General features: G+C 40.1%; 1 protein-coding gene across 2 annotated transcripts in view; it reads right to left on the bottom strand.

Moving 5' to 3' along the window:
* The window catches only part of fam91a1 (family with sequence similarity 91 member A1), an 80,012-nt gene that overhangs the window by 40,044 nt on the left and 13,248 nt on the right, over window positions 1-26,720 (bottom strand). For both annotated transcript variants that reach the window (XM_073050472.1, XM_073050464.1), the window contains exons 3-11: window positions 26,203-26,354; window positions 24,509-24,566; window positions 22,362-22,429; window positions 21,618-21,731; window positions 18,643-18,733; window positions 17,629-17,691; window positions 11,643-11,749; window positions 6,547-6,585; window positions 5,117-5,229 (exon numbers count right to left, since the gene is read on the bottom strand). In XM_073050472.1, coding sequence (XP_072906573.1) covers window positions 5,117-5,229; window positions 6,547-6,585; window positions 11,643-11,749; window positions 17,629-17,691; window positions 18,643-18,733; window positions 21,618-21,731; window positions 22,362-22,429; window positions 24,509-24,566; window positions 26,203-26,354 — 805 coding nt within the window. The remainder of the gene's footprint in view (window positions 1-5,116; window positions 5,230-6,546; window positions 6,586-11,642; window positions 11,750-17,628; window positions 17,692-18,642; window positions 18,734-21,617; window positions 21,732-22,361; window positions 22,430-24,508; window positions 24,567-26,202; window positions 26,355-26,720) is intronic.

The following is a 26,720-nucleotide window of genomic DNA, read 5'->3' as shown; positions in this document are numbered from 1 at the left end:
ACATGTAGTACAAAACAGCAAAAGCTTCTATGGATATACAAATAAGAAGCAGTTAAAGTAAATGTGGGGCTTCTACAGAGTAAGGTTGATGAATTACAAGAAGGAGATGAGGACCTAGTGGTATGATGTCATGACAACAAACCTTCACTCAAAGTCACCAAAACAGAAAAGCTGGCCATGGAGTTCAGGAAGTGGGTGGTGTACATGCTTCCGTTTACATCAATAGTGCTGAGGACGAGAGCTTCGTATTCCTAGGGTGAAAAGATTTATCCACCCTGATCTGCCTCTGAGCAGGTGGTGTTTGCTACCCTGAGGCAAATCAGGGTAGATAATTCGCCAGGGCCTTACAAGGTTTTCCCTTGGACCTTGTGGGAGGCAAGTACAGAGACTGCCGGGGCCCAAGCAGAGATATTTAAAACATCCTTAGTGACAGGAGAGGTACCAGAGAACTGGAGGATAGTCAATGCTGTTCTGCTGTTTAAAAATAGTTCTAAACATAAACCAGGAAATTATAGGCCGATGAGTCTGATATCAACTGTGGGAGTTATTGGAAGGTATTCTAAGGGACTGGATATACAAGTATTTGGATAGACATGGACTGATTAAGGATAGTTAACATGGCTTCATGTCATGTCTGAGCAATGTTATGAGTTTCTCCAGAAAGTTGAAAGGAAAATGGATGAAGACAAGGCAGCAGATGTTGTTGACATGGATTTTAGTAAGGCATTTAACAAGCTCCCACATGCAGCTCGGTATTCAGGATGAGGTAGTAAAATGGATTAGACATTGGCTTTGTGGGAGAAGCCAAAGAGTGATAGTAAATGGTTGCCGCTCTGATTGGAGGCCTGTGACTAGTGGGGTGCTGCAGGGATCGGTGCTGGGTCCTTTGTTGTTTATCATCTATATCAATAATCTGCACGACAATGTGGTTAACTGGATCAGCAAATTTGCAGAAGTTACCAAGATTGAGGGTGTTGTGGACAGTGAAGAAGCCTATCATGACTTGCAGAGGGATCTACATCAGCTGGAAATATAGGCTGAAAATTGCAGCAGATAGAATTTAATGCAGACAATTGTGAGATTTTGCACTTCAGTAGGACCTATCAGAGTAGGTCTGACACAGTGAATGGGAGGGCACTGAGGAGTGTGGTAGAACAAAGGGATCTGGAAATATAGATCCATAATTCATTGAAAGTGGAGTCACAGGTAGATAGAGTTTAAAAGAAAGCTTTAGGCACACTGGCCTTCATGAATCAATGTACTGAGTACAGAAGATGGGATGTTGTGTTGAAGTTGTATCAGATGGTGAGGCCTCATTTGAAGTATTGTATGCAGTTTTGGTCACCTACACAAGAAAGACGTAAACAAGGTTGAAAGAGTGCAGAGAAAATTGACAAGGATGTTGTTGGGTCTGGAGGACCCGAGTTATAAGGAAAGACTGAATAGGTTAGGACTGTATTCTTTAGAACGCAGAAGATTTGATGAGAGGTATACAAAATTGAGTATAGATAGGGTAAATGCAAGCAGACTTTTTCCACTGAGATTGGGTGGGACTACAACCACAGTCATGGGTTAAGAGTGAAAGGTGAGAAGTTGAAGAAGAATATGAGAGGAAATTTTTTCACTTAGGGTCATGAGAGTGTGGAATAAACTGTCAGCACATGTGGTACATGCGAACATGATTTCAACTTTTAAGAGAAGTTTGAATAGGTACATGGACAGTAGGGATATGGAGGGATATGGTCCCAGTGTAGGTTGAAGGGAATAAGCATTTTAAATAGTTTTGGCATGGACTAGATGGGTCAAAGGGCCTGCTTCTGTGTTGGACTTCTCTATGACTCTAATATCACCAATAGATTGTCCTGATCAACCACGTTGATGCCATGACCAAAAAAGCTCCACTTCCTCAAGGGGCTAAAGGAACTTAGCATGTCCTCTTTGACCCACACTCATTTTTATCTATGCACCACAGCTCGCTATGGCAACTGCTCTCTGCCTGTTATTGCAAGAAACGGTAGAGTTGTGGACACAGCTCAACATATCACAGAAACCAGCTTCTCTCCATGGACTGTGCCTGCGCTTCTTAATGTCTCATAATCAAAGACTCCACCCATTCCAGACATTCTCTCTCCTCCCCCTTTCCACTGAGCAGAAGATACAAGAGCCCAAAAGCACATTCCACGAGGCTCAAGAAAAAACTTCTATCCATATATGTCCATCTAATTGGGCTTATCTCTAGTCCAATATAATGGACTCTTGAAATCACAATCTACTTTGTTGTGACTTTGAATCTTATTTTCTTCTGGTACTGCACTTTCTCTGTACTGTAACACTGTACTCTACACTTTGTCATTGTTTTACCTTGCTGTATCTCAATGCACTGTTGTAATCATTTGATCTGTATGAATGGTAGACAAGTTTTTCACTATACCTTGGTATGTGCAACAAGAATAAACGAATTTAATAAACAGCAAAGAAACAGCAAACATGTTGACTTTTTAAAAAAAAACATCTGTCTTCATCATGGTAGGTGCTACTAACGGGAGAGTCTCAAACAAGGGCACATAACTCCAAGGTGCGGGTTAATTAAAAAAGAGATACATAGAGATTTCCCTACCTCAGTTGATGGATCATAAGAATATTTATTGAGATACACTGCATGAGCCCTACTGGTGCTTCAAGCCACACTGCCCAGCAATCCTCAATTTAACCCTACCCTAGTCATGCGACAATTTACAATGAAAAATTAACCAACTATTATGTCTTTGGACTGTGGGAGAAAACCCACACTGGAAGAACTTACAAACTGCTTACACATAGCAGTGGGAATTGAACCCAGGTCACTGGCACTGTAAAGCATTGTGCTAACCACTATGCTACTAAGCTGCCCCAAATTGCAGTGGTGAGAGATAAATATTTGCCAGATGAACAAATAGAGGGGCGTAGCGATCTGGCACAGAAGTGGAGTTAAGGCCAGCCATAATCATTAAATGGAGCGTTAGGTTTGACTATCTAATCCTCCTTTTTTCTTAAGTTCTTGTATGACAAATATATACAGCGGATTGAAGACAAAGAGAACAGTTTGGTCTGTACTGTATGTCAAAGATGTTATTACAGAAAAAGGTAAAGGTTTTCCACACCAAAATTGTAATTTGTTTTCTCTTAATGCTGTGAGTAGGGTCTAAAATAAATTATACATAATTTACAAGATAAATAATCCAAATCACAGTTGAGGTGCCCACGATTGGAAGTAGATCTCCCTTGGATATTTTGTATCAATGCACCCAGTAAACACAAGTGAGAAGCCACTACTAATTTTTCAGACGCAATGATATAAAACAATATTGAAGCAAGTTATGCATCTGCTCAAGAGCACTGTTTTCGACTGAGTACACATGCCAACAATGAAACCCTTAAAGTGGCCTGAAGTGACATTTGGCAGAATAGGTTTCGTAACTGAAGACTAAGTATTACCACATTCAGAAATCTCAATATGGAATCTACTAAGGAATACAAGATATTAAAATTATTTATATTTTTGATGTATGTTGTTAATGAGAGAAAATTGAATTAATAATCTACAACTAAATTGTTTTATGTTAGAAATAGAGAGTTGCATTTAACTCATATTCAACACTGATTATTAACATTTCCTCGGACAAGCTCACAAATGCAAATGATGATTACTACATGAAAGGAAGTCCATTATAGAACGCCATTGCAAATTTGTTAGATACATAGGAACATACAAAAGAAAATACGATCACACCACCTAACCCCTCAAATCTATCTTATCATTCAGTCTGATCACGGCTGACCTGCCACATGCTACAGTTCGATACCAATTCCACACAGACCTCAACTCCCCAATCTTTCAAAGATTACTTCCAGTAATCTGACCTCCACAACCCTACAGGATAGAAACTTCCAAAGATTCACCACCCTCTATGAGAAGCAATTGCTATCTACAACAGTTTTAAATTAGTGTTGTCATGTCCCTTGACAATTTCCCCTTCATATCTACTTTGGAAATACAGTTGGCCCATCTTATCCACGGGGAATTGGCTCCAGGACTCCCCCGTGGATACCAAAAACACGCATGCTCAAGTCAGTGGACTTTAGGACCCGGACCTTATTTAACCTGTCTCGGTGCAGTGGACTTTAGGACCCGGTGGAGCTCGGGACCCATTGCCCGCAGTGTTTCTGTTCCGGAAAATGATCACGATTGAAAATAAAGTGAAAATAATAAAGTGATCGGAAAGAGGTGAAACACCATCGGTCATTGGAAAAGCATTAGTCTACAGTCGGAACAATTTTACAGGATAAAGTGAGAATAATGGAGCACGTGAAGGCCCTGCCCGATGAAAGGTACAATTATTACTAAACAACGCAGTGGTTTAATTATTGAAATACATACATTTCTTAAGTGTTTTATATGCATAGAAAGGCAAAATATATACTATATACTAAGACAAACGTTTGACTAACTGACACTAAATAAAACCGGATGTACCTGTTCTGACTTAGAGAACTTCCGGTTTTTTTTCGATTCCCGATCCGCGGTAACCTATGCACATCCTCCTGTATACTTTAAATCATCTCTAGATTACTTATCGTACCTAATACAATGTAAATGCTATGTAAATAGTTGTTATACAGTATTGTTTAGGGAATAATGACAAGAAAAAAAGAAGTCTGTACATGCTCAAACAAGTGCTGGAGAGAGAACTTCCGGGTTTTCCCGATCCATGGTTGATTGAATCCGCGCATGCGGAACCCGCAGATAAGGAAGGCTGACTGTATATTGGATCCTAAGGAGGTTTGAACACGAAATCCTTCCATTCTTCTAAGTTCCAAAGAATACAAGTCTTTTTCACACCTTTACAGCCATTGGTGATAGAACAATGTTCTCATCTTAGGAATTAACAAAGTAAATAAATTCCAGACTGCCTCCAATAATAATGTAACCATTCATAAATAAAGCAGCACAATTCTAAAGTAGTATCTTGCCTCAGTACACCTATCGACTTGTCACAAATTAGCCCAAATTATACTCCAAGATATGCACAAAGATATAGTTGTCTGCAGACAGACCAGAGAGAAATCTTTCCCTTACTTCAATCTGTTGACTGATGGAACATTCCTCCATGTTGGGTGAAGCTGATCTGCATTTATTACTTGCCCTTTTTTATGTGCAAAGCCCAAGCGGCAGTATACTGACACTGCATTCTGGGGAGACAAAGCATTCAAAATAACCAATTTCAGAATTATCATGTAAATAAAAAGGTATTATAGGTATTTCTCCTTTCAGCAATGACACGCTTTCCTTGGTTACACTATCAGCTGCTGGAAAATAATTAAAATATTTGAAATATGCTTTGATAGCATCTCCATGCTAGTGATGGCACTATAGTTCCCCATGATGTGAAACCAGCACGACAATTTTATGGGGTTGTTAGAATGTGTATTGGCTCGTAGCACTTTGGAGCATAGAGTTAACATAGAAATAGGCCCTTCAACCCAACACATCCATGTAAACCAAACTGTCTCTTTGTACAAGTCCTACATACCTGAATTTGGTCTATATCCTTTGAAACCTGTCCTGTCCATATACCTGTCTAAATGTCTTTCAAACACTGGAATTGTACCCACCTCTAGCAATTCATTACACATACACACAACACTCTTTGGAAAATATTGACCCTCAGATCTCTCCCAAATCTTTCCCTATATTCTCTAACTTTAGAGTCCTCTACTTTAGGAATCTGATCTATGCCCCTCATAATTTTATGAACCTTTATCCTCCAAATTCATTTGAACCAAACCAACATTAGTATCTCATACATCAGTAATGAAGCAATAATTACTTCGATCTTCTCAATTACTTTGAGAAGGCATGGAAACCAAATGCCCAACGTTAAACTTCCAACGTACTATTCACGCTGTTATAGAAAGAGATTACCAAGTAAAGGAAAAATTTCAAGTGTGCTCAACACATCCTTGCAACATGCCCATTGACTCAAGGGAATCTCTAGACATAACCACCGATGGTAGAGAATAAGCATTTAGGGTGGGAGCAAGAAGCAGACAGATGTCCAGCAGCATCAATGGAAACAGGAGACCACTATGCATATTGCCAACCTGCCTAGTGTTTGAAAAAAATCTGTGGTGCCTATCAGACAGGAGAGAAAAAGAAAAAAAAGAAACAAGTAAAAAAATACATAATAGGGCAACTTACAGTTTGAGTTGGGCAATATCAAAAGATGTAATTAATCAGTTAAATTCCTTTTTATTAAATGGCATTAAAGAATCTTCACTAGAATTAAAAAATTCTATTTCACTGCCTATTGCATTGGGAGATGTGTGCATAAATTACAAAAGGTGATGCATAAACATCTACAGTAGTACCACACTATTTTATCAACTTTAACCTACTCTGGACAACTTAAAATATTGCCAATAAAAAATGGAACAATTCTAAAGAGATTAAAGAATCCCATTTTAAGATGCCTCATGAACAGAACCTTGATACATATTTCTACATACCTTTACAAGGGATAGATCTATCTCCAGAACATTCGCCAACTGGAAAACATTAAAAATCATTACTTTGATAGATATAACAGAAAAAAAAACATTCACTATAGCTCCTCAGTATGTGCGAAGATCATTTTCAGTTACATTAATGGCCATCCTGGCACTCCATGACCGCTCTGCTCCCACTGCCTCCCGAAGACAAAGTACTGTTTTCCCATATATTTCATTGCTCATGTCGACCATTCCTTCCCAATCTGATTACTAAATAGCCCTTACCTATAAATACTCAAAGTAATGAAAGTTTTCCAAATCCTTACAACTAAAAACATTTACCAGCTTGAAATGTCACTATATTTCAATAACTCTATGTAATTTGATCTGCCAATCTACCCTGTCATGGTCCATGCAGTTTGTTTTTATAAAACTTACATTGTACATTGGCAGCTGTGTAAAAAAAATCTATATTCTGTTTTCTTTTTACTGCCTCAATACACGTATAAACCTACGTGACACACAAACAAAGCTTTTCACTTTATCGCTGTTCTCTTGATAATAATGAGCCAATATCAATAATTTTAATTTCCTTTTGTTGGCTGTTATCCAACCAACTTATGGTAATCACTATCTATCGACTAGATATTACTTCCACACCACACTTCAGAACTCCAGAGCTGAGCAACTACGGCCAAATCATTATATAAATAACAGTTCATTTATTCTTGCAGTCTGTGTTTATTTTTAAAATGCAAAATTCAATAAACAGATTTTAGAAATTAGAGTTTAACGTTATTTTTAAAAATCTTAACCTTATTTCCTTTCCTATTCTAAGATTTCAATGAATGTTACTTGTTTTAAATAAGAGCACAAAACAAAATCAAACTATTTAAAATTTTCAAAAAAGAAACAAGAAAGAAATTGCATTTACAGTCCACCTTTTATGACTTTAAGACTTCCCCAAGAACTTTCCAGATAATGAAGCACTTTTGAATAGTTGGCATTGCTGCTAATTAAGAAATCAAGAGAGAGAGACGTGCGAAAAACCACGTTCTTCCAAGAAGCAGAATAAAAGTGACTTTGACTATTGTCTCATGGAGACCACCTGAAAAGCCCTCGGGCAAAGTGGGCTGGTTGAGAGAGAGATCGCATTACCTGCAACTTGATTGACACCTGCGATCTCGTGAAGAAGTATAAAGGCGGGTCTGAGGGGAGGACCCTCAGATGCACCAAGGAAACACACGAAGGAGAAACGCTAGAAATCCTGCGACAGCGTTTTAATAGCTACAGCCGGTGGTGGGGTTCGTGTGCGTCCTTCCCTTGCCTGGGATTGGCGACCTCACCACGGAAGACGGCCTAGCTACAGGGGAAGCCACAGATGAGAGTCCATTCCCCCAACGAGACTTCCGACTACCTCCTACAGGTTGGAGAACCTGTCGGGTAAATGCTTCATGTTCTCTGTCTTTCTAACTAAAAGTGCACCAACGCAACACTTCCGCCGACAACTAAGTGAAACTGCCGTGATCTAAAAGGCTTTTAGCTATCCAGTGAACGATATAAAATCTACATTACCCCTAGACGACGATCGAGCTTGTGTTTTGAATGATTATTATTACACCGGTGTTTTAGATTGAGTTTTGATGATCTGAATGTTTTGTATTAACCATACGTTTGTGCCCTTGTTGAATAAAACGGTTGAAAATAGTAGCATCCGACTCAGCTGATCCATCTATCTTTGCTGGTAAGTTACCTGGTTACGGGGTTTTCGTAACAAGTGGGGTGCTCGTCCCGGATTTGAAACCAAACGGGAGGGTCAGTGAATCGGGCTGTAAGTCCAAACGTAAATCTGGTTACGCAGGTAGCCAGACAGGAAACCAGCAAAGATGGACGTGGGTGAATTTATGAAAAGCCCAACTATGGAGGCGCTAGAGATGGCCACCAAATCAGACTTGTTAAATTTGGGGAAGGGGTTAAACCTCGCAGAGGTGAAGTCGTCCATGAAAAACCGGGAGGTGCGAAGGGCCATAACTCAGTATTACATTGGGGAGAATGTGTTTGAAGCAGAGGAGTTGGAAAATATCCCTGAAAAAGTACCCGCTGGTACGACGGATCAGTTAGAGATAGAGAGATTACGGTGGGAACATGAAATTAAGTCAAAAGAGCTAGAAGTGGTCGGGAGAGAGAAGGAACGAGCAGAGACAGAGAAACAAAGGATCCATGAATTGGAGCTGGACAGGCGAAGGCAAGAGCGAAGAGCTCAAGGGATAGAGAGAGAGGAGGGGTTTGATGTTAGTCGGGAGCTGAGATTAGTACCTCCGTTCGAGGAGACGGATGTTGATAGTTATTTCTTGCTTTTTGAAAAGGTGGCAGTGAACCAGAAGTGGCCACAAGAGCAGTGGGTCGCGTTGTTACAAAGTGTGTTAGCAGGAGGGAGGATTTGGGCAGCCATGATGCTGACCCGCCGACCGGCGAGTACGGTGGCCCCGCCCCTGGAGTCCCAAAGCTGTCGCGCATGCGCGGTCACTCGCAGCTTGTCGAGAAAAGCAGCTGAGAACGAGAGCAGTTTAAATCGGGCCAGTAGTGATTTGGCCAAGACGTTTTTACCGACCCTATACCACGAGGGTTCCGAGGGTGGTAAAACAGAAAGTAGTAAAGTGAAATGGGGTAAGGGCGAGGAGATAGCTCCCCCCTTAGTGAAGAGAAAGGTCCTAGAGGTAGGAAATAAAGATGAGAAACGGATAAAGCTGTTAAAACGTCCAAAGTTGGACGTGGTTGATCTGTCTGGTTTGGCAGAATTGTTTGGAGAAGTTGAGAGTTCTAAAGATGTTCTCGATGGTCCCGAGAGTGAAATGAGGGCAGTCTTAGAGGAGAAGGGTATCCTTGCTGTGGAGAAGTCAGCTGACATGGCCGAGGAGGTTGTTTCAGCTCGCAGGGTTGCGCCTTCCCCAACAGGGTGCTGCCTGGAGAGTTACTGGAAGGAGGGGGGGACGTTAGAATTTGAAAAAGGTACGGGTATTGAAAACCTGGAAGAGGCCAATGTCCCGTTTGAGTGTGTCCAAGATGGGGATACACATGGTGCTGAACCTAGTCACGGAACTCAAGGGAAAGGGGGATGTGTAGTTCCCAAATTGAATGAAGAAAATTTAAAGGCTGGACTGATATCAAAAGCAGCAACCAGGCTACAGAGACAATGGCTTGGTACCACAAAGCCTGTGAATCAATTACAGGTTGAGTTGGAAGGTAAAGGGGCCCCACACGCTATTGTTATTCCAGAGTGTGTGTGAAAAGGCAGAATTTGAAATGCTGTCTGAACAAAGCGAGATCGCTTGCGGATCTTAAATTGGAAACTAATAGCATGACGGGTCCTGAAGAGAAAAACGACAAATTGCCTAAAATTAAGGAATTGGGTGGTCTAAGTTTGGAACACGCTGATAAAATAACTCCTATGAAAGGAGCGGGCGAAAGCCTATTTCGCCAGGGTGCCCAAGATCGCCACGAGGGAATTAACCGGAAAAAAGGCGAGGGTTAATGGGGACGCGATTTTTAAAATAGCAGAAGCCGGTTTTAAGGGATTTTGACAAAGTATGTGAATAATAAAGACAACACCCGTGGAAGCTTGACTGTTAAGTTTGAAAGTAGCATAAAAATTTGTCTTTTGCATGAACCTTTGTAGATGTATGTAAGCTAAGATCACACCTCCTTAGTTATGTTGCTGAAGAAAGCAAATAAATAAGGTGGTTATTGAGCTGAAGTTTGATGCTACCAGGCGTTAGTAGGGCACATGAGGTTAAGGTATTAAAGAAAAGGGGCACTGTACTTGTTACCTGTTTAGATACTGACTTGAATGTATAACAGTAGTACTCTGTGAAGAGAAAAGCTTGTGTAGTATGTAGATTCAAAAAAAAAAAAAAGAAAAAAAATTCCTGTGTCAACCTGTTTTTAACCGCTGGTTAAAAACCCATTATGGGGGGAGGTGTTATGCCGTTGGCCCCCTCCTTTGTGAAAATTGCAAGAACTCTAGTTAAGGGGGGTCAACTGACCCAAGAGAGAGAGACGTGCGAAAAACCACGTTCTTCCAAGAAGCAGAATAAAAGTGACTTTGACTATTGTCTCATGGAGACCACCTGAAAAGCCCTCGGGCAAAGTGGGCTGGTTGAGAGAGAGATTGCATTACCTGCAACTTGATTGACACCTGCGATCTCGTGAAGAAGTATAAAGGCGGGTCTGAGGGGAGGACCCTCAGACGCACCAAGGAGACACCAAGGAAGCATGATACCGATTCCCGTGGGAGCGGGAAGCCATTTTTTTTTAGGAGGCCACGTGCGTCAGATTCCGGATCGGGAATCTGTGGCTGAAGCCAAAGGAAAATCGCTTTTAGCTAACAACTGATTCCAGGGAATTGTTTCGCAAAGACAACGGGCAAGTGTTCTTTCTTTCACCAGCTCTCTCTCTCTCCAACACGTGAAATGCCAGCGGTTCCCAAACGGAAAAGACTGTAGATTTCTAAGTGACTTTAATATTCAATTGGACTCAGTATTACCCCTAGACAACTATAGAGCTTATTTCTGATTAATTATTATTACACCGGTGTTTTAGATTGAGTATTGACGACGTATATGATCTGAATGTTTGTATTAACCTTACGTTTGTGCCCCTTTTTGAATAAAACGTTTGAAAATAGTAGCATCAGACTCAGCTGATCCATCTATCTTTGCTGGTAAGTTACCTGGTTACGGGGTTTTCGTAACATGAAGCACTTTTGAATAGTTGGCATTGCTGTTAATTAAGAAATCTAGTTGTCAACTTTTCCTTACTAACTTTCACAAACACTGATGAAATCTTGCAGTATCTGTTTTAATAAAGATAGGTGGGGTGAAAGAAAAAACTGGCAAGCCATTGCCATTGCCCTTTTTGATTCAAATCATGCTGAGATTCTTTACATACACCCTAGGGAGTAGAAAGAGCTTTTATTCAACAGCTCATCTGAAAGACAATACTTCCACAATAATGCCTCAGTAACAAAAATCTACCTGATAAAATTCTGTTGTTGGTTATTTGTATTGGCAAAAAAAGTACATTAAACAACATTTCTATTGTTTAGGCCTCCCTACCTCTGCAACATTGGTTTGTTCATCGATAGAAACAAAAATCTTGTAGAGAAGCGTTTCAAAGTAATCACCTTGCACCCTGTTCATCACAAATCCTTCCAACGGTGGAACTAAAAGAGAAAAAAAATCAAATTTTCCATTTCTCAAAGCTTACTTCACTGAAACACAATTTGAAAATAGTAATTTAAAAAACTGTATGTTTCCCAAAGGAGGCATATATAATAATTTCCCTTTATTCTTGCTCTCAGTTTCACAATAAACCAATCAATAGCCTTTCATTAAGTGAATGATGAACTGTAAGGAATTTTTTCTGTGATTATCCATGTCCACAAATATTTATTCAACTTTCCCTTAAAAATACCTGCAAATTTACACATCAGGTTTTCTCCTCAATAGCATCCTGACTACTTTAAATTAACATCGTTCAATCTTGTTAATGTTGATATAATTGCCCAATGTACATTTGTTAGAGGAGGCAGCAGCACCAAGGATGAATAAAGAATGCACATTTGAAAGTATTGTGATCCTGGACAGCAAAAGAAAGGCTGAATGGACAGTTGCTAAAGACTAAAAGGTTAAGGATATAATATGAGGCCTGGATTAAAGAACATGTCTTCTGCAGAAAGGTTGAGCAAGCTAGGGCTATTTTCTTTGAAGCATAGTAGGATAAGAGGCAGCTTGGTAGAGGTGTGCAAGATTATGAGAGGCATAGTTAGAGTAGGCACGCAGTGGTTTTATCCATGGGTGGCAAAGGCCAATACCAGAGGACACCTGTCTATGGTACGTGGAGGAAAGGTTTGGAGAGAATGGCAGAGGTAGGTTTCTCTACAGACACTGGTAGGTGCCTGGAATGCACTGCTGAGGGTGGTGGTAGAAGCTAATACTATTGGGACATTTAAGAGATCTAGATAGGCATATTGCTATAAGAAGAATGGAGGGTTACGGACAATGCAGAAGGGAAGACTTTGATTGATCATGGAATAGTCTTTTTTTTTTAATTTTTTTATTAGTTTTTCAAAACATTTTACAAAATTAAAAACCCCAAATCCCAATGAGGAGCATTAATACAGAGCAAGCTTAAGCATACAATAACAATATGCTACAGAGGAAGAGAATTTAACAAAAAAGCACCTAAATTAAAGACAAGTGAGCTTAGTGTCCTCCCCAAACCCCACAACACAAGAAAAAAAACAACAATTCCAGACCAACCACCACACAATATAGAGAGTATAAGTCCGGACAGTCAAACTCCCAGACTGTGAATACACTTAGCAACAGAGGATAATAATGCCTACTACCAGAAAAAAAAGGGAGCTAAAAGCAAGGGACCGAAAAGAAAAAAAAACCCTAGTCAAGAGGAAGGTTATGAAAGTACTCGATAAAAGGCCTCCAGATCTTATGGAACTTTAAATCCGAATTGAGAACTGAATAATGAATTTTTTCGAGGTCCAAGCAGGCCATAATGTCGTTAAGCTATTGCGCATGAGTGGGCGGGGCAACATCTCTCCATCTAAGGAGGATCAAGCGTCTCGCCAGGAGAGAGGCAAAGGATAGTATTCGGCATTTGGTCGGACCCAGACATAAATCTGTCTCGCCCCAAAAACCGAACAGAGCAATTAAGGGGTTAGGTTCTAGGTGCTGATTCAGAATACCCGATAGTGTAGTGAAGACATCTTTCCAGAATTTCTCCACGCTAGGACAGAGCCAGTACATATGGATGAGAGAGGCCACGCCCCTCTTGCATTTATCACAGAGCGGACTAATGCCAGGGTAGAATCGAGATAGTTTCGATTTAGACATATGGGCTCTATGAACAATCTTAAACTGTAAGAGACAATGGTGAGCACAAAGAGAGGTTGAGTTAACCGATTTGAGAACTGAGTCCCAGCTCTCCTCGGATAAGGAGATATTTAAATCCTGCTCCCAGGCCATTTTAATTTTATCCACAGGGGCCCGTCATAAGGCTGCTAGTTTATCTTGGATAATTGAAATTAAACCTTTACCTAGTGGATTGATGGAGAGAAATAGGTCCATAGCATTTTTCGCAGGCATTTCAGGAAAGTTAGGAATTAAAGGAGCAGTAAAGTGTCGGATCATGGAGTAGTCTTTATAGGCTGGACAACGTCGTGGGCTGAAGGACCTGTGCTGTACTATACTGTTCTATGTTCTATAATTGTCCTGACACAGTGAGTGATCATGTTGCAAACTGATGCTTGGGTTGAGCATCCACTAACAACAAGGGCAGCAGGATGGTCTGTTTACTCGCCATGCTGCCAGAGAATAACAATCTTTCACTGCAACTTCTCACACCTGTTCTAAACTCATTTTTTTTAAAACTCACTCCACTTACACCCCCTTAAAACCTAAAGAACATTCTTCAGTTTGAATGAAAACTCATCAACCCAACATTATCTCTGTAATTAGCTGAAATTCACCAAGAAGTTCCTTGGGACTTGCTGGTGAGTCTCACTTAACAGGACAGGAGAAGGGGCACATTGGCAAATTGTTACTTAATAGTTGATTGGCCAAAATGCTAATTAATAGCATCCAATAAAAAGAAGTTATTATGGTAAGGTGGAGTGGCCATTTTCAAAGATTGTCTAAGTGTATGCTTTGGTGACAAGGTTCGGTAACTCTAAGGAAAGGTGAAGGTAATTTATTTTTCCCCCTCTTATCTTCTCAGTCGTGGCAGGTGAGCTCAGAGCTGTATCATTGTGCAATGTGGGAACTTGGAGGTTGCCAGTCATGATGATTGTGTGTGCAGAAAGTGCATCCAGCTGCAGCTCCTGGCACTGGGCCAGGAGCATCTGCGATGCTCCGAAGAATGTTGAGGTTAATGCATCTGGTGAGTTGGCCATAATGCAGTTTACAGCCTTAAAAAAAAATGAGGAATGAGTGAACAACAGGCAGTGGAGTAGCAGGAAGATACTGCAGGAATCTCTTGTGGTCATCTCCCTCCAAAGCAGATACAACTTTGAAATACTGTTAAGGGAGTAGCCAAAATTATGGTACTGTAAGTGGCTAGGAAAAGCATGGCAAAGATATAGCAGTAGGTGATTCCATGTAGGGGGAATAGACGGGAGCTTTTATAAGTGCGAATGGGTCTCCTGGTTGGAGTGCTGCCTCCCAGGTGCAAGGGTCAGGAATGTCTTGGAGTGGCTACAGGGCATGCTAAAAAGGGATGGTGACCACCCAGTTGTTGCATTAAGAGGATCCTTTACTACAATTAATTTTACCTGCCCCATGGCACAGGATCAGATCTATGATAGTATGTTCCCTTGCAAGTTTAGTAACATGCTGTTCTAGAAAGCTATCATGAATACATTCTATTAAGTCCTCCTCAAACAACTTGATTTGCCCAATAAATGTACAAATTAAAGTTCTCTATGATAGCCGCTGTTCCATTCTCACATGCATCAAATATTTGTTTATTATATGTGCCACTAATCCTCTAATTATTTCTATTGTCATCTACCAGGGGAAACAAGAGAATAGATTTTTTTTAAAGATTTTGGTGACTAGATTTAGGACGGAAGTGAGAAAGAACTCCTCTTCTCAAATTGGTGAATCTGTGGAATTCTCTGCCAGGGAAGCAGTAGAGATACCTTTTTAAATATATTTAAAAGACAGTTAAGTAGATTTTTGTACAGTAGGGGAATTAAGGTTTGTGAAGATGAAGCCACAGCGAGATCAGCTATGATTTTACTGATTGGCAGTCGTCCCATTGGGCCAAAATAAAAGGACTGCACATGAATTCCCTGTTCATCTTCGAGCAGTATTCTGTGATCTTTCATATCCACATATATTTCATATTGCGATGTTGCCTCAATAAAACTGCATTTTAAGTCAAATGATTTTCTACAAGTATTTCAACAGAGTGCAACTTTTTCAGTACAGCACTTAAGTATGACCTTAAGCTCTGAACTCCAGCACTGAAGTGAGATTTGAGTTACCTACCCTCTGATGCAAGGCAAATGATTTATGCATACATTTAAAACAAGGACTGCTACTGAAGTCGTATGCAAATTAAGAACCTTTATGGTCAGCAAAGTTGTCACCATCTTTATTAAGTGTTCAAATTGCCCATTGGAAAGACTTTAGTAAAAGGGATATTAACCCTAGGATCTCTTCAACATTAAGTCACAGACTTCCAAAGAACGATTCTAATTCAAACAACACGTGGATCCCACTTTTCGAACGTTTGCTTTACGACACCTCACTGTTACGAAAGACCTACATTAGTTACCTGCTTTCACTAACAGAAGGTGTTTTCATTGTTACAAAAAAAGGCAGCACGTGCCCCAAGCAGCCAAGCTCCTCCCCTGGAACTGCATTCTAGCCGGCATTGCTTAAACACGTGCCTCTGAGCATCTGTGCTTTGTCGATTTATTTTGTGCATCCATTAGCAAGATGAGTTCTATGATATTGGAAAAGCCTAAAAGAGCTTGTAAGGGTGTTACACTTAGCGTAAAACTAGACATAATTAAGCGTTTTGATCGTGGTGAACAAAATAAGGACATTGTCCGCGCGTTGAACCATTCGCACTATTTATATGCAGAGAGAAAGAATCTTGAAAGCTGTCGATGTTACTGTTGGTTCTGCTCGTAGCAAAGTGGTCGGTATCCAATAATGGATAAAATGGAAAGTCCAATGCTTGAGTGGATTGATGGGTGTACAAAGCGTGGTGTTCCATTAAGTTATCTCATACTTAAGGAGAAATCAGTCAGTCTTTTTAACAAGCTGAAACAAAAAGCACTGGACGATGGTGATGAAAGTGTTGCGAAAGTGGAATTTAAAGGTAGTCATGGGTGGTTTGATCAGTTTCCAAGGTGAGATTAAAGTTTACTGGACAGAGTGCTTCGGCTGATGCTGAAGCTGCCGAAAAGTTCCCAGCAGAACTGAAGAAAATAATTACAGAAGGTGGTTATTTGTATAAGTGTTTAACTTTGACGAAACTGCAATTTATTGGAAAAAATTGCCAACCACCCCAACCTCTGACAACTCAGCCCAACACACCATCAGTGTGCTCAGTGTCTTCCCAATTCCAGTAAGTGAAACTACACTGTACATACATTATTTCTACTTTATATAGGCTGTGTATTTTTATGTGTTATTTCATATGATTTGGCAGCCTCATAGGTTATTGGAAAGTCTGCTTCTGCTACGTAGTGAGACTATACGCTATGCTAGACAGTGCTGCAATGATTGCAGAAAAGTATTGCTACTTTATATAGGCTGTGTATTTAACATTTTGTTCCTGCTTTTACTATATGTTACTGTTATTTTAGGTTTTATGTGTTGCCTGGCATGAATTTGCAGGGTTTTTTTTGGGTCTGCGAATGCTCACAGATTTTTTCCATATAAATAAATGGTAATTGCTTATTCATTTTACGACATTCCGGCTTACGAACCATTTCATAGAAATGCTCTACCTTCAGATAGCAGGGGAAACCTGTATTGGGAAACTTTAAACTTGATAATCTAGTGGCAAAGATGAGTCACAGAATAATGTAGTACAGAAGGAGACCATATGGTCAATACGTTCACTCTTTGAAAGAGTGATTCCATGTACAATCCTACAAGACTTTCCAACATTTATCAAACTCCCTTTTGAGAGTTAATATTGAATCTTCCCCTCAGTTACACATTCTGGATGAAAACAATTTCTTTTGCCAGTGTGTGTGTATATATATACATACACACACACACACATATGTATATGTATGTATATATGGCCACAGAAGGAAGCAAATTATTTACTCTACATCAAAGTATCAACAATTTGAAAGGTGGAAATTTAAATGAAAAAGACTTTTTCCGTATTTCACCTTAATCTTTTGACTGAGGAGAATAACCCTAGTTTAAAATGCTATTAAAATAATCTATATAAAAGGTTTGATTAATTCATAAAGCCAGTTAGATCACATGCTACTTTGTAAAGTTCACCAGAGTAGTGTTACTAAAGGCTCGCTTGAAGCAAAATGCTCACCTGCAATGCAGCTGTCATCAGATATTGGTACATCAAGGTAAATGAAGCCTTTGTTATACAAACCTGCAAGTAAAAAGCAAGCTATCAATTACAGACAGCAATTGTTTGATTTATCTTGCCTCAAAAACAAATGTACAAATTTTCCAACTCAAATTCACTGGTTTAATTTAATGACTGTCTTTAAAAACTTAAAAACAAGTGTCTTAATACTGAGAAATAGAGATGTACCCATCCTTTTAAGAATCTTGTTAGATACAGCCAGAATAAACAGCTCTTTCCCACCATCTGCCATTGCCCCAATCTCAAAAGCTTTTCCTAATGAATTTATTATGACCTTTCACTATGTCCTGTTGTTTCCAACTTTAAATGATTTAGGTGAAGCACAATAAAATCAAAGAAAGGGTATTATTTTATATTATGTTAGTAAATATTTACTAATAAGAGCTCACACTATTTCCTCACAGGGTTCTTGCAATTAAAGTACCAAAGACCTTTTATCAACCTGGTAATGAAAACAAGAACATACTCAAGTAATTAGTTGGATTCCCCCCACTCCCATCATCAGCTAAATATTAAAAAGAGAGTCTACAGCTGAGGACAAGATTAGCCATTTCAGATCAAGAAGAAGAAAATGTTCAATTGTCATTGCACATCTTCAGAATTCTACTCCAAAGGGATGGGAGACATGAGACTAATATATTCCAGAATAAGGATGATATGATGTTTGAATGCAAAGGACAGCAATACACAAGGATGAAGTAGAATTTAGGAAGGTGGGTTACAATGGTTTTGATGTATGTCAAAGGTGAAGGAATCACATGGCCTCCTCAAGTTTAATAAATACTCAGATCTAGTCTTTGTTACGCCAATTGAGCAACCTTGTACTGATCTTTGCTGAAATCTACTTGCCACATGTTCTGTCAACATGCAGTTAACTAAGCTATTGATCGCAAAGATAGTTTCAGGATTCAGCAAGTTTTTTTTAGTGATAACGTTACAAAAGAATGTACTCACCAAGAACCACATTGTGTTCCAATACTCCAACCAATTGAGGTCCCGAATCAATAATTTTATCAATGCAACTCTTTTCAGGTCCAGAGCAAAGCTAGAAAAATAAGGCAATTTTTATTCAGTATTCAGGTGAGAATCATAAAATAGACAACTTTTAAAAAAAGACTACAAACTTGCCAGTAAGTTGTGCCAAGTTATAGGTTAGCCATATTCTTAGGGCTCAGAAAAACACTCTCAAACTTACACAGATCTATCTATAATCTAAGTTTTCAGAGCTTGAAATATGCTTCAATTCACTCCTGATCAAACACTTGGTGACATTTCAATGTGTCTGATGACCTTCTGCACATTTGACCATTAAGATCTTGCCCTCAAAGCTCACAGCTTCAAATTCAAAGCTCTTAACCTCAAAACTCCATCTTCAACCCAACTGCTCAGTTTTTTTCTCCTTCTTACTTTAGTACCCAATTGTGTTTTGCTAAGACATCCCACAAATACGTCTGCTGTTTCATCCTTGATCTTTTGAAAAACTTAATTTACTTCACTGCCTCCATTGATGCTGACTGATTCTCAGAAGAAATGGTTAAAGCAGGTTTAGTAACATTCAGAAAGCAATTGGACAGGTAAGTGGATAAGGAATGTTTATAGTGATATGGGTTAAACATACCAATATGGGCAAATTGGACTAACTTAGATGTAAATCTTAGTTGGGGTGGACATGTTGGGCCCAAAGGCCTAATTCTGTGCTATATGACTCTGTAATTCCTCCTTCACCCACATCTATTCTCACAGGCCCAAATCCCTGTGCTTTTAGTTAATAATTTTAATTAATCTATCATCACTTCCTAGATTATGGATCTCAACTCCTCTCACCAATCTCACACATCTAGACATATTCAGGACAGTCCCTACATATCCAGTACATATAGGGCAGCATTACACTATTACTATGCTGCAACTGATGGCGACTCTACCAACTTAGAGGTGTACACAGCATCAGTGACCAGCTACATCAGCAAGTGCATTGATGATGTTACTCTGTCCAAGACCATCACTATACGTGCCAACCAGAAGCCATGGATGACCGCAGAGGTGCGTGCGCTGCTGAGGTCCCGCGACTCCACCTTCAGAACAGGCAACAAGGCAGCTCTAACAACAGCAAGGGCCAAACTGTCCCGAGCCATCAGAGGGGCAAAGCTTCAGTGTCCTGCCTAAATGACTACCGTCCCGTTGCACTTACATCCATCATCATGAAGTGTTTCGAGAGGCTCGTCATGAGGCATATCAAGACCCTGCTGCCCACCTCACTGGACCCCTGCAGTTTGCGTACCATCCCAACCACTCAACAGATGACGCCATTGCCACCACCCTCCACCTGGCCCTAACCCACCTGGACAAAAAAGACACATACGTTCGGATGCTGTTCATAGACTTCAGTTCAGCATTCAACACAATCATCCCTCAGAAACTGATTGGAAAGCTGAGCCTACTGGGCCTGAACACCTCCCTCTGCAACTGGATCCTAGACTTCCTGACTGGGAGACTTCAGTCAGTCCGGATCGGGAGCAGCATCTCCAACACCATCACACTGAGCACGGGGGCTCCCCAGGGTTGCGTGCTCAGTCCACTGCTGTTCACTCTGCTGACCCACGACTGTGCTGCAACACACAGCTCGAACCATATCATCGAGTTCACCGATGACACGACTGTGGTGGGTCTCATCAGTAAGAACGACGAGTCAGCTTACAGAGAGGAGGTGCAGCGGCTAATGGATTGGTGCACAGCCAACAACCTGTCTCTGAATGTGAACAAAACAAAAGAGATGGTTGTTGACTTCAAGAGGGCACGGAGCAACCACTCCCCGCTGAACATCGACGGCTCCTCAGTAGAGATCGTAAAGAGCACCAAATTTCTTGGTGTTTACCTGACGGAGAATCTCACCTGGTCCTTCAACACCAGCTCCATAGCAAAGAAAGCCCAACAGCATCTCTACTTTTTGCGAAGGCTGAGGAAAGTCCACCCCCCACCCCCCCATCCTCATCACATTCTACAGGGGTTGTATTGAGAGCATCCTGAGCAGCTGCATCACTGCCTGGTTCGGAAATTGCACCATCTTGGATCGCAAGACCCTGCAGTGGATAGTGAGGTCAGCTGAGAAGATCTCTTCCTGCCATCATGGACATTTACACTACACGCTGCATCCGCAAAGGAAACAGCAATATGAAGGACCCCATGCACCCCTCATACAATCTCTTCTTCCTCCTGCTGTCTGGGAAAAGGATCCGAAGCATTCAGGCTCTCACGACCAGACTATGTAACAGTTTCTTCCCCCAAGCTATCAGACTCCTCCATACCCGAAGCCTGGACTGACACCTTGCCCTACTGTCCTGTTTATTATTTATTGTAATGCCTGCACTGTTTTTGTGCACTTTATGCAGTCCAGTGTAGGTCTGTAGTCTAGTGTAGCTTTCTCTGTGTTTTTTTTTTAATTACGTAGTTCAGTCTAGTTTTTTGTACTGTGTCATGTAACACCATGGTCCTGAAAAAAATTGTCTCATTTTTACTATGTACCGTACCAGCAGTTATGGTCAAAATGACAATAAAAGTTGATTTGACTATGCTAACGACACAGGGTCAATTCCCACTGCTGTCTGTAAGGAGTTTTTATGTTCCCCTGTGACTGCGTGGGCTTTCCTCACATTTCCATAAATATATGGGATAGTAGGTTAATTGGACACGTGGGTGTAAATGGGCAGTGCAGGCTCGTTGGGCTGGAAGGGCTTGTTGCTATGCTGTATCTCTAAAACTAAAAATGTCCAGTATTTCTCCATATTATGTCCTACAAAAGTAACTTATCTCAATGTTATATTGGATTTTAGTCAACATCGTGTGTTCAACCATTAATACAAATCTAATACATCTTGGCCACAAACTCCACTTTTGCCATCATTACTTTTATATGCTTAACTTTCTCTTACCTTGATATCATCCTCTGTGATGAAACCAGCCTGAACCACCCACCACGGCTCAATAGTAATCTCTACAGGCTTCACTGGTAGCAAATCTCGAGCAGTTTTCCTCCTGAAAAATTTCTGTAATAATATTTCTTCAATGCAATCAGTGAATTAAATACCATTACCAAATGTCATTTCCCTCAAGCAAATTAATTATACACATTTACACATTAAAAGTACTGGCCTCAACATTCTGCTGAGACGACAGTTGATCCACTATGGCCTGCTAGCTTTTACACTCTTAACTTGGCAGTCCAAACACAGTCTGGGGTACAGCATTTTGCTTTTGTTATCAGCTTTGGACTCCTGGATTTCTTGTGGAATCAATTAGGCCAGTGCAGACTCCCCAGAGACTGCCAAGAAATCTGCTTGCTGCACCCTCCTGGGGAAAAATATTCACAGGAGATCTCCTATGAATTATAGGAGATCTCATATGAAATTCTCAGGTCAGGCAACAGCTCTGGATCAGCAGTTCAGATTGCTGATCACTGACCCAGCAACATAAACACTATACAAAATTTAAGTTTTGTACTAATGTGAAATGAACCCAGCACATTATAAACAGCTCAACACTACACTTGTACTCTGCACCTGATCACCATCCACTCAATAATTGGGGGGGGGAGGGGGAGAAGAGAGAGGGTGGGAATGGAACTTTACAGAGAATCAAAACCAACAAAAAATCCTTCAAATTACAATGGAACTTACTTTTGATGATCTACACTGATTCATGAGGTCAATATACTGGTTCCTTCCAATTCCCAGAAGCCTTAGACCTAGATGAAAAGAAAATCCATGTCAATTAATAGTGTTTAAAATGTTTAAAGTACCTTCAAGATTTAGCTCTGCTCTCTTTCTCATTTCAGGCAGATTTTGGTAAATTGTCACATGTACTAAGGTACAATGAAAACTTGTCCAGCATACCATTCAGATTAATTCATTTCAACAGTGTGTTGAGGAAGTACATGATAAAACAGTAACACAATATAGAATGTTACAGTGAGTGAAACTACAGTGCAGGTAGACAATAAGGTGCAAGGTCATAAAGAGGTAGATTATACTAGTTATTCAAAAGCCTAAATTTTATTAAAACAGCTGCAAAAACATAAGTCACATTTTTGAAACCAAAATATGCACATCTACAGTAATTTCAGCATGTCAAAAGATCATTAAACACATAAGGCAGTTTTAAACTGAGCTACTTAATGTGACAAACAGCTTATTGAAGAATGAGGTATTAGAGAGATGCTTAAAGAGCCAGAGATATTTTGGAGGTGGACTCTTGTGCTCAAGACGTTTAAAGTTTAAAGTACAGTCGGCCTTCCTTATCCATGGGAGACTGCTTCCAGGACCCCCCACGGATACCAAAATTATACAGTCAGCCCTCCTTATCTGCGGGGGATTGGTTCTAGGACACCCCGCGAATACCAAAATTATACAGTCGGCCCTCCTTATCCGCGGGGGATTGGTTCCAGGACCCTCCACGGATACCAAAATTCGGGGATGCTCAAGTCCCTTATTTAACATGTATCAGTGCGGTGGTCTTTAGGACCCAGCGGAACCCCGGACTTTATTTAACAAGTCTCCGTGCGGTGGACATTAGGACCTGGTGGTGCAGCTCTGAATCCACACTGTTTCTGTTCACGAAAATAATCACGATCACGATTGAAAATAAGGTGGAAGTAATAAAGCGACTGGAAAGAGGTGAAATGCCATCGGTCATTGGAAAAGCGTTAGGCTACAGTCGGTCAACGATCGGAACAATTTTAATGGAGAGTGTGAAAGGCCCTGCCCCTGATGAAAGCTACAATTATTACTAAGCAACACAGTGGTTAAATTATTGAAATACGTATGTTTCTTAAGTGTTAAGCACAGAAAGGTAAAATATGTACTATATACTAAGAAAAATGTTTGACTGACGCTAAATAATACCGGATGTACCTGTTCCAACTTCAAATCCAACTTAAAGACGGACTCAAGAACTGAACTCATTCATAACCCGGGGACTGCCTGTACTTTTAAGTCATTTCTAGATTACTTATAATACCTAATACAATGTAAATGCTATGTAAATAGTTGTTATACTGTATTGTTTAGGGAATAATGACAAGAAAAAATAGTCTGTACATGCTCAAGCAACGAGTGCTGGAGAGAGAACTTCCGGGTTTTCCCGATCTGTGGTTGGTTCAATCTGCGCATACGGAATCTGCGGATGAGGAGGGCCGACTGTACTGGAATCAATAATGGCTCCGTAGGAAACTGAGTTTGTCTGAAGCCATTATTAGGAAAGCATAAATCTTAGGTTATAAAGAGGTGTTTGCACAACACAATACTGAAACTAATAACATAACTAATGGCATACTTTGAGTCTTAAACTACATATTTGAATATAATGGCTAAATATGACCACATCTCTATAGAGGATGGGTTTAGTCAAATTCTGAAATAGCCTCAAAAAGTTCCAAATTTTATATTCACATAGTTATAACATTCATGTGAGTATATGGCATAAACTGTTATAACTATTGTGACTGCTGCAGCAGAGTATATTCTGCAGTACTTTGATTATCTCCTGGCACATAGTTTTTTTTTTGTTTTTAAAACAATAACTATTTCAAATATATTTATTTCTCAAAATCAATTTTCAGTCATTGACACACCATCTTTGACTGCAGAATACTGAGTGCTGATTCTCATCTTTAAAGTTTAATTATCTAAATTCTGCTGCATGTGTTCTAACTTACACCAAGTCCCACTCTCACATTTGTTGTTTATGGGAAGTATTCTTCTAAACTAACAGTTAAAAACACTTGCCCTTCTGACAGATGGTTTAACTCCACCACCAAAAGACTTACAATCAGCAGCTGTGAAGTTAGGTAGCGAATCATAACTTTTTTCACTGTTCATGATATCCTAAAAGGAAAAAAAATACAAAATTGAATTATACGTAGTCTCTGGTACTGCATTACAGTCCAAAACTACAGAGATCCTGTTCCTAAATTACAAATCTACTGGGAGATGTCAGCTAGCTCACAAGGAATGACGCACACAGTAACTTACCAGCTTTGGACACAATGGCCAAGTTTAAAAGTGCTTTAGCTGGTGCTACAGAGTATATTTATAATCCAAAACTAATTGTTTCTTCCTGCATCTAAAAACTGAAATTAACAAAGTACCATTAACAGCTTTTCATCCACCTTAACTTCAGAACTTTTCTCTATGGAGTATTGGACTCATTTACTCTCTGCATACCCATAACTGTGTTGCCACCCATAGCTCCAATCTGCTAATTAAATTTGCTGATGATACTACATTGATTGGCCTAATCTCAAATAACAAGACAGTTTACAGAGAAGAAGTCATTACGCTGACATGGTGGTGTCAAGAAAACAACCTCTCCCTCAATGTCACAAAAACAAAGGAGCTGGTTGTGAACTACAGGAGGAATGCAGACAGACTAATTCCTATTGACATCAATGGATCTGGGGTTGAGAGGGTGAACAGCTTCAAGTTCCTCGGCATCCACATCACTGATGATCTCACGTGTTCTGTACATACCAGCTATGTGGTGAAACAGCACCTCTTTCACCTCAGATGGTTGAAGAAGTTTGGTATGGGACCCCAAATCCTAAGAACCTTCTACAAGGGCACAATTGAGAGCATCCTGACTGGCTGCATCGCTGCCTGGTATGGGAACTGTACCTCCTTTAATCGCAGAACCCTGTAGGGAGTAGTGTGGACAGCCTAAAGCATCTGTAGATGTGAACTTTCCACTATTCAGGACATTTCACAGGGTTTGTAAAAAGGGGCATGAAGGATCATTGGAGACCCGAGTCTCCCCAACCACAAACTGTTCCAGCTGCTGTCATCTGGGAAACAGTACCACAGCATAAAAGCCAGGACCAACAGGCTCCGGGACAGCTTCTTCCACCAGGCCATCAGACTGATTAATTCACGATGATACAAATGAATTTCAATGCTACATTGACTGTCCTGTTGTACATACTATTTATTACAAATTACTATAAATTGCACATTTAGACGGAGACAAAGATTTTTACTCTTCATGTACGTGAAAGATGTAAGCAATAAAGTCAATTCAATTCAACTCGGAGGTAGTTGTATAATGAGAGAAAACACTAATGGTGAGGGGTAACTACACATATTTATAAGGTTACATACAAAGTTACATTTGCAATAACAAGCTTAGGATAAGAGTTGGGAGGAAGCTCAAATGCAGCACAAACACAGCACGGAAATTGTCTATTTTGTGTGCTCTGAATTCTGTGCAAAACATTGGGTAATAGAGCACAGAAGAGGCACTACAGCCTACAGTTAGCTCTTTGCTCATGCCAACCAATCAATGCTATTTGGTTAGAAATCTGCACTCCAATGAATGTAAGTTCTGGAATCCTGAAGGATACAGGCTTGCATCACTAAAACAAATATCCACAAATGAATGAACAATGGAACCACAGATCTCAGAGTGCAATCTTACAGGTTAAGACTTCTGACTGACAGCTTGAAATTATTGAATTCTTAAACTCACCTCCATAATTCCTATATAATAGGAAAAAGGTGTGACCCGCAATCCTTTCACCATTATGTCAGATAAATGGTATGGATACAACATGAGATGTTCTCTGCTATACTTAAATAGCTCTTCATAGTATTTGCGTTCCTCTTTCTTGATGTATCTAACTGAGGATGTGGATAGGTTGAAATTTAAAAAAAAGTCAGCAAGGCATACAAATTAGAAGCACCACCATTTGCCTTAATAGTTTTGTTTTTTTTTTTTACAGATCAATACATGAAAACAACAGATATAATAATTTAAACATGCCAAATGTTAAACACCATCCATGTTGTAAATCCAAATTGTATGAAGCAAATGCTGGGCAGGTCACACACAAGGATCTAGATTCATGTTTCAACACAGTGAAGTTTCAATGGTAACAACACACAAAGGTAGAGGAACACAGCAGGTCAGCTAACATAAAACCACAAGACCATAAGATAGGAGCAGAGTTCAGCCATTTGGCCCATCGAGTCTGCTCCACCATTTCA

Source organism: Hemitrygon akajei, chromosome 1 (genome assembly GCF_048418815.1).
Source record: "Hemitrygon akajei chromosome 1, sHemAka1.3, whole genome shotgun sequence".
NCBI lineage: Eukaryota > Metazoa > Chordata > Chondrichthyes > Myliobatiformes > Dasyatidae > Hemitrygon > Hemitrygon akajei.
Note: the sequence above shows the minus strand (reverse complement) of the source record. Positions and strands in the feature narration are given on the sequence as shown.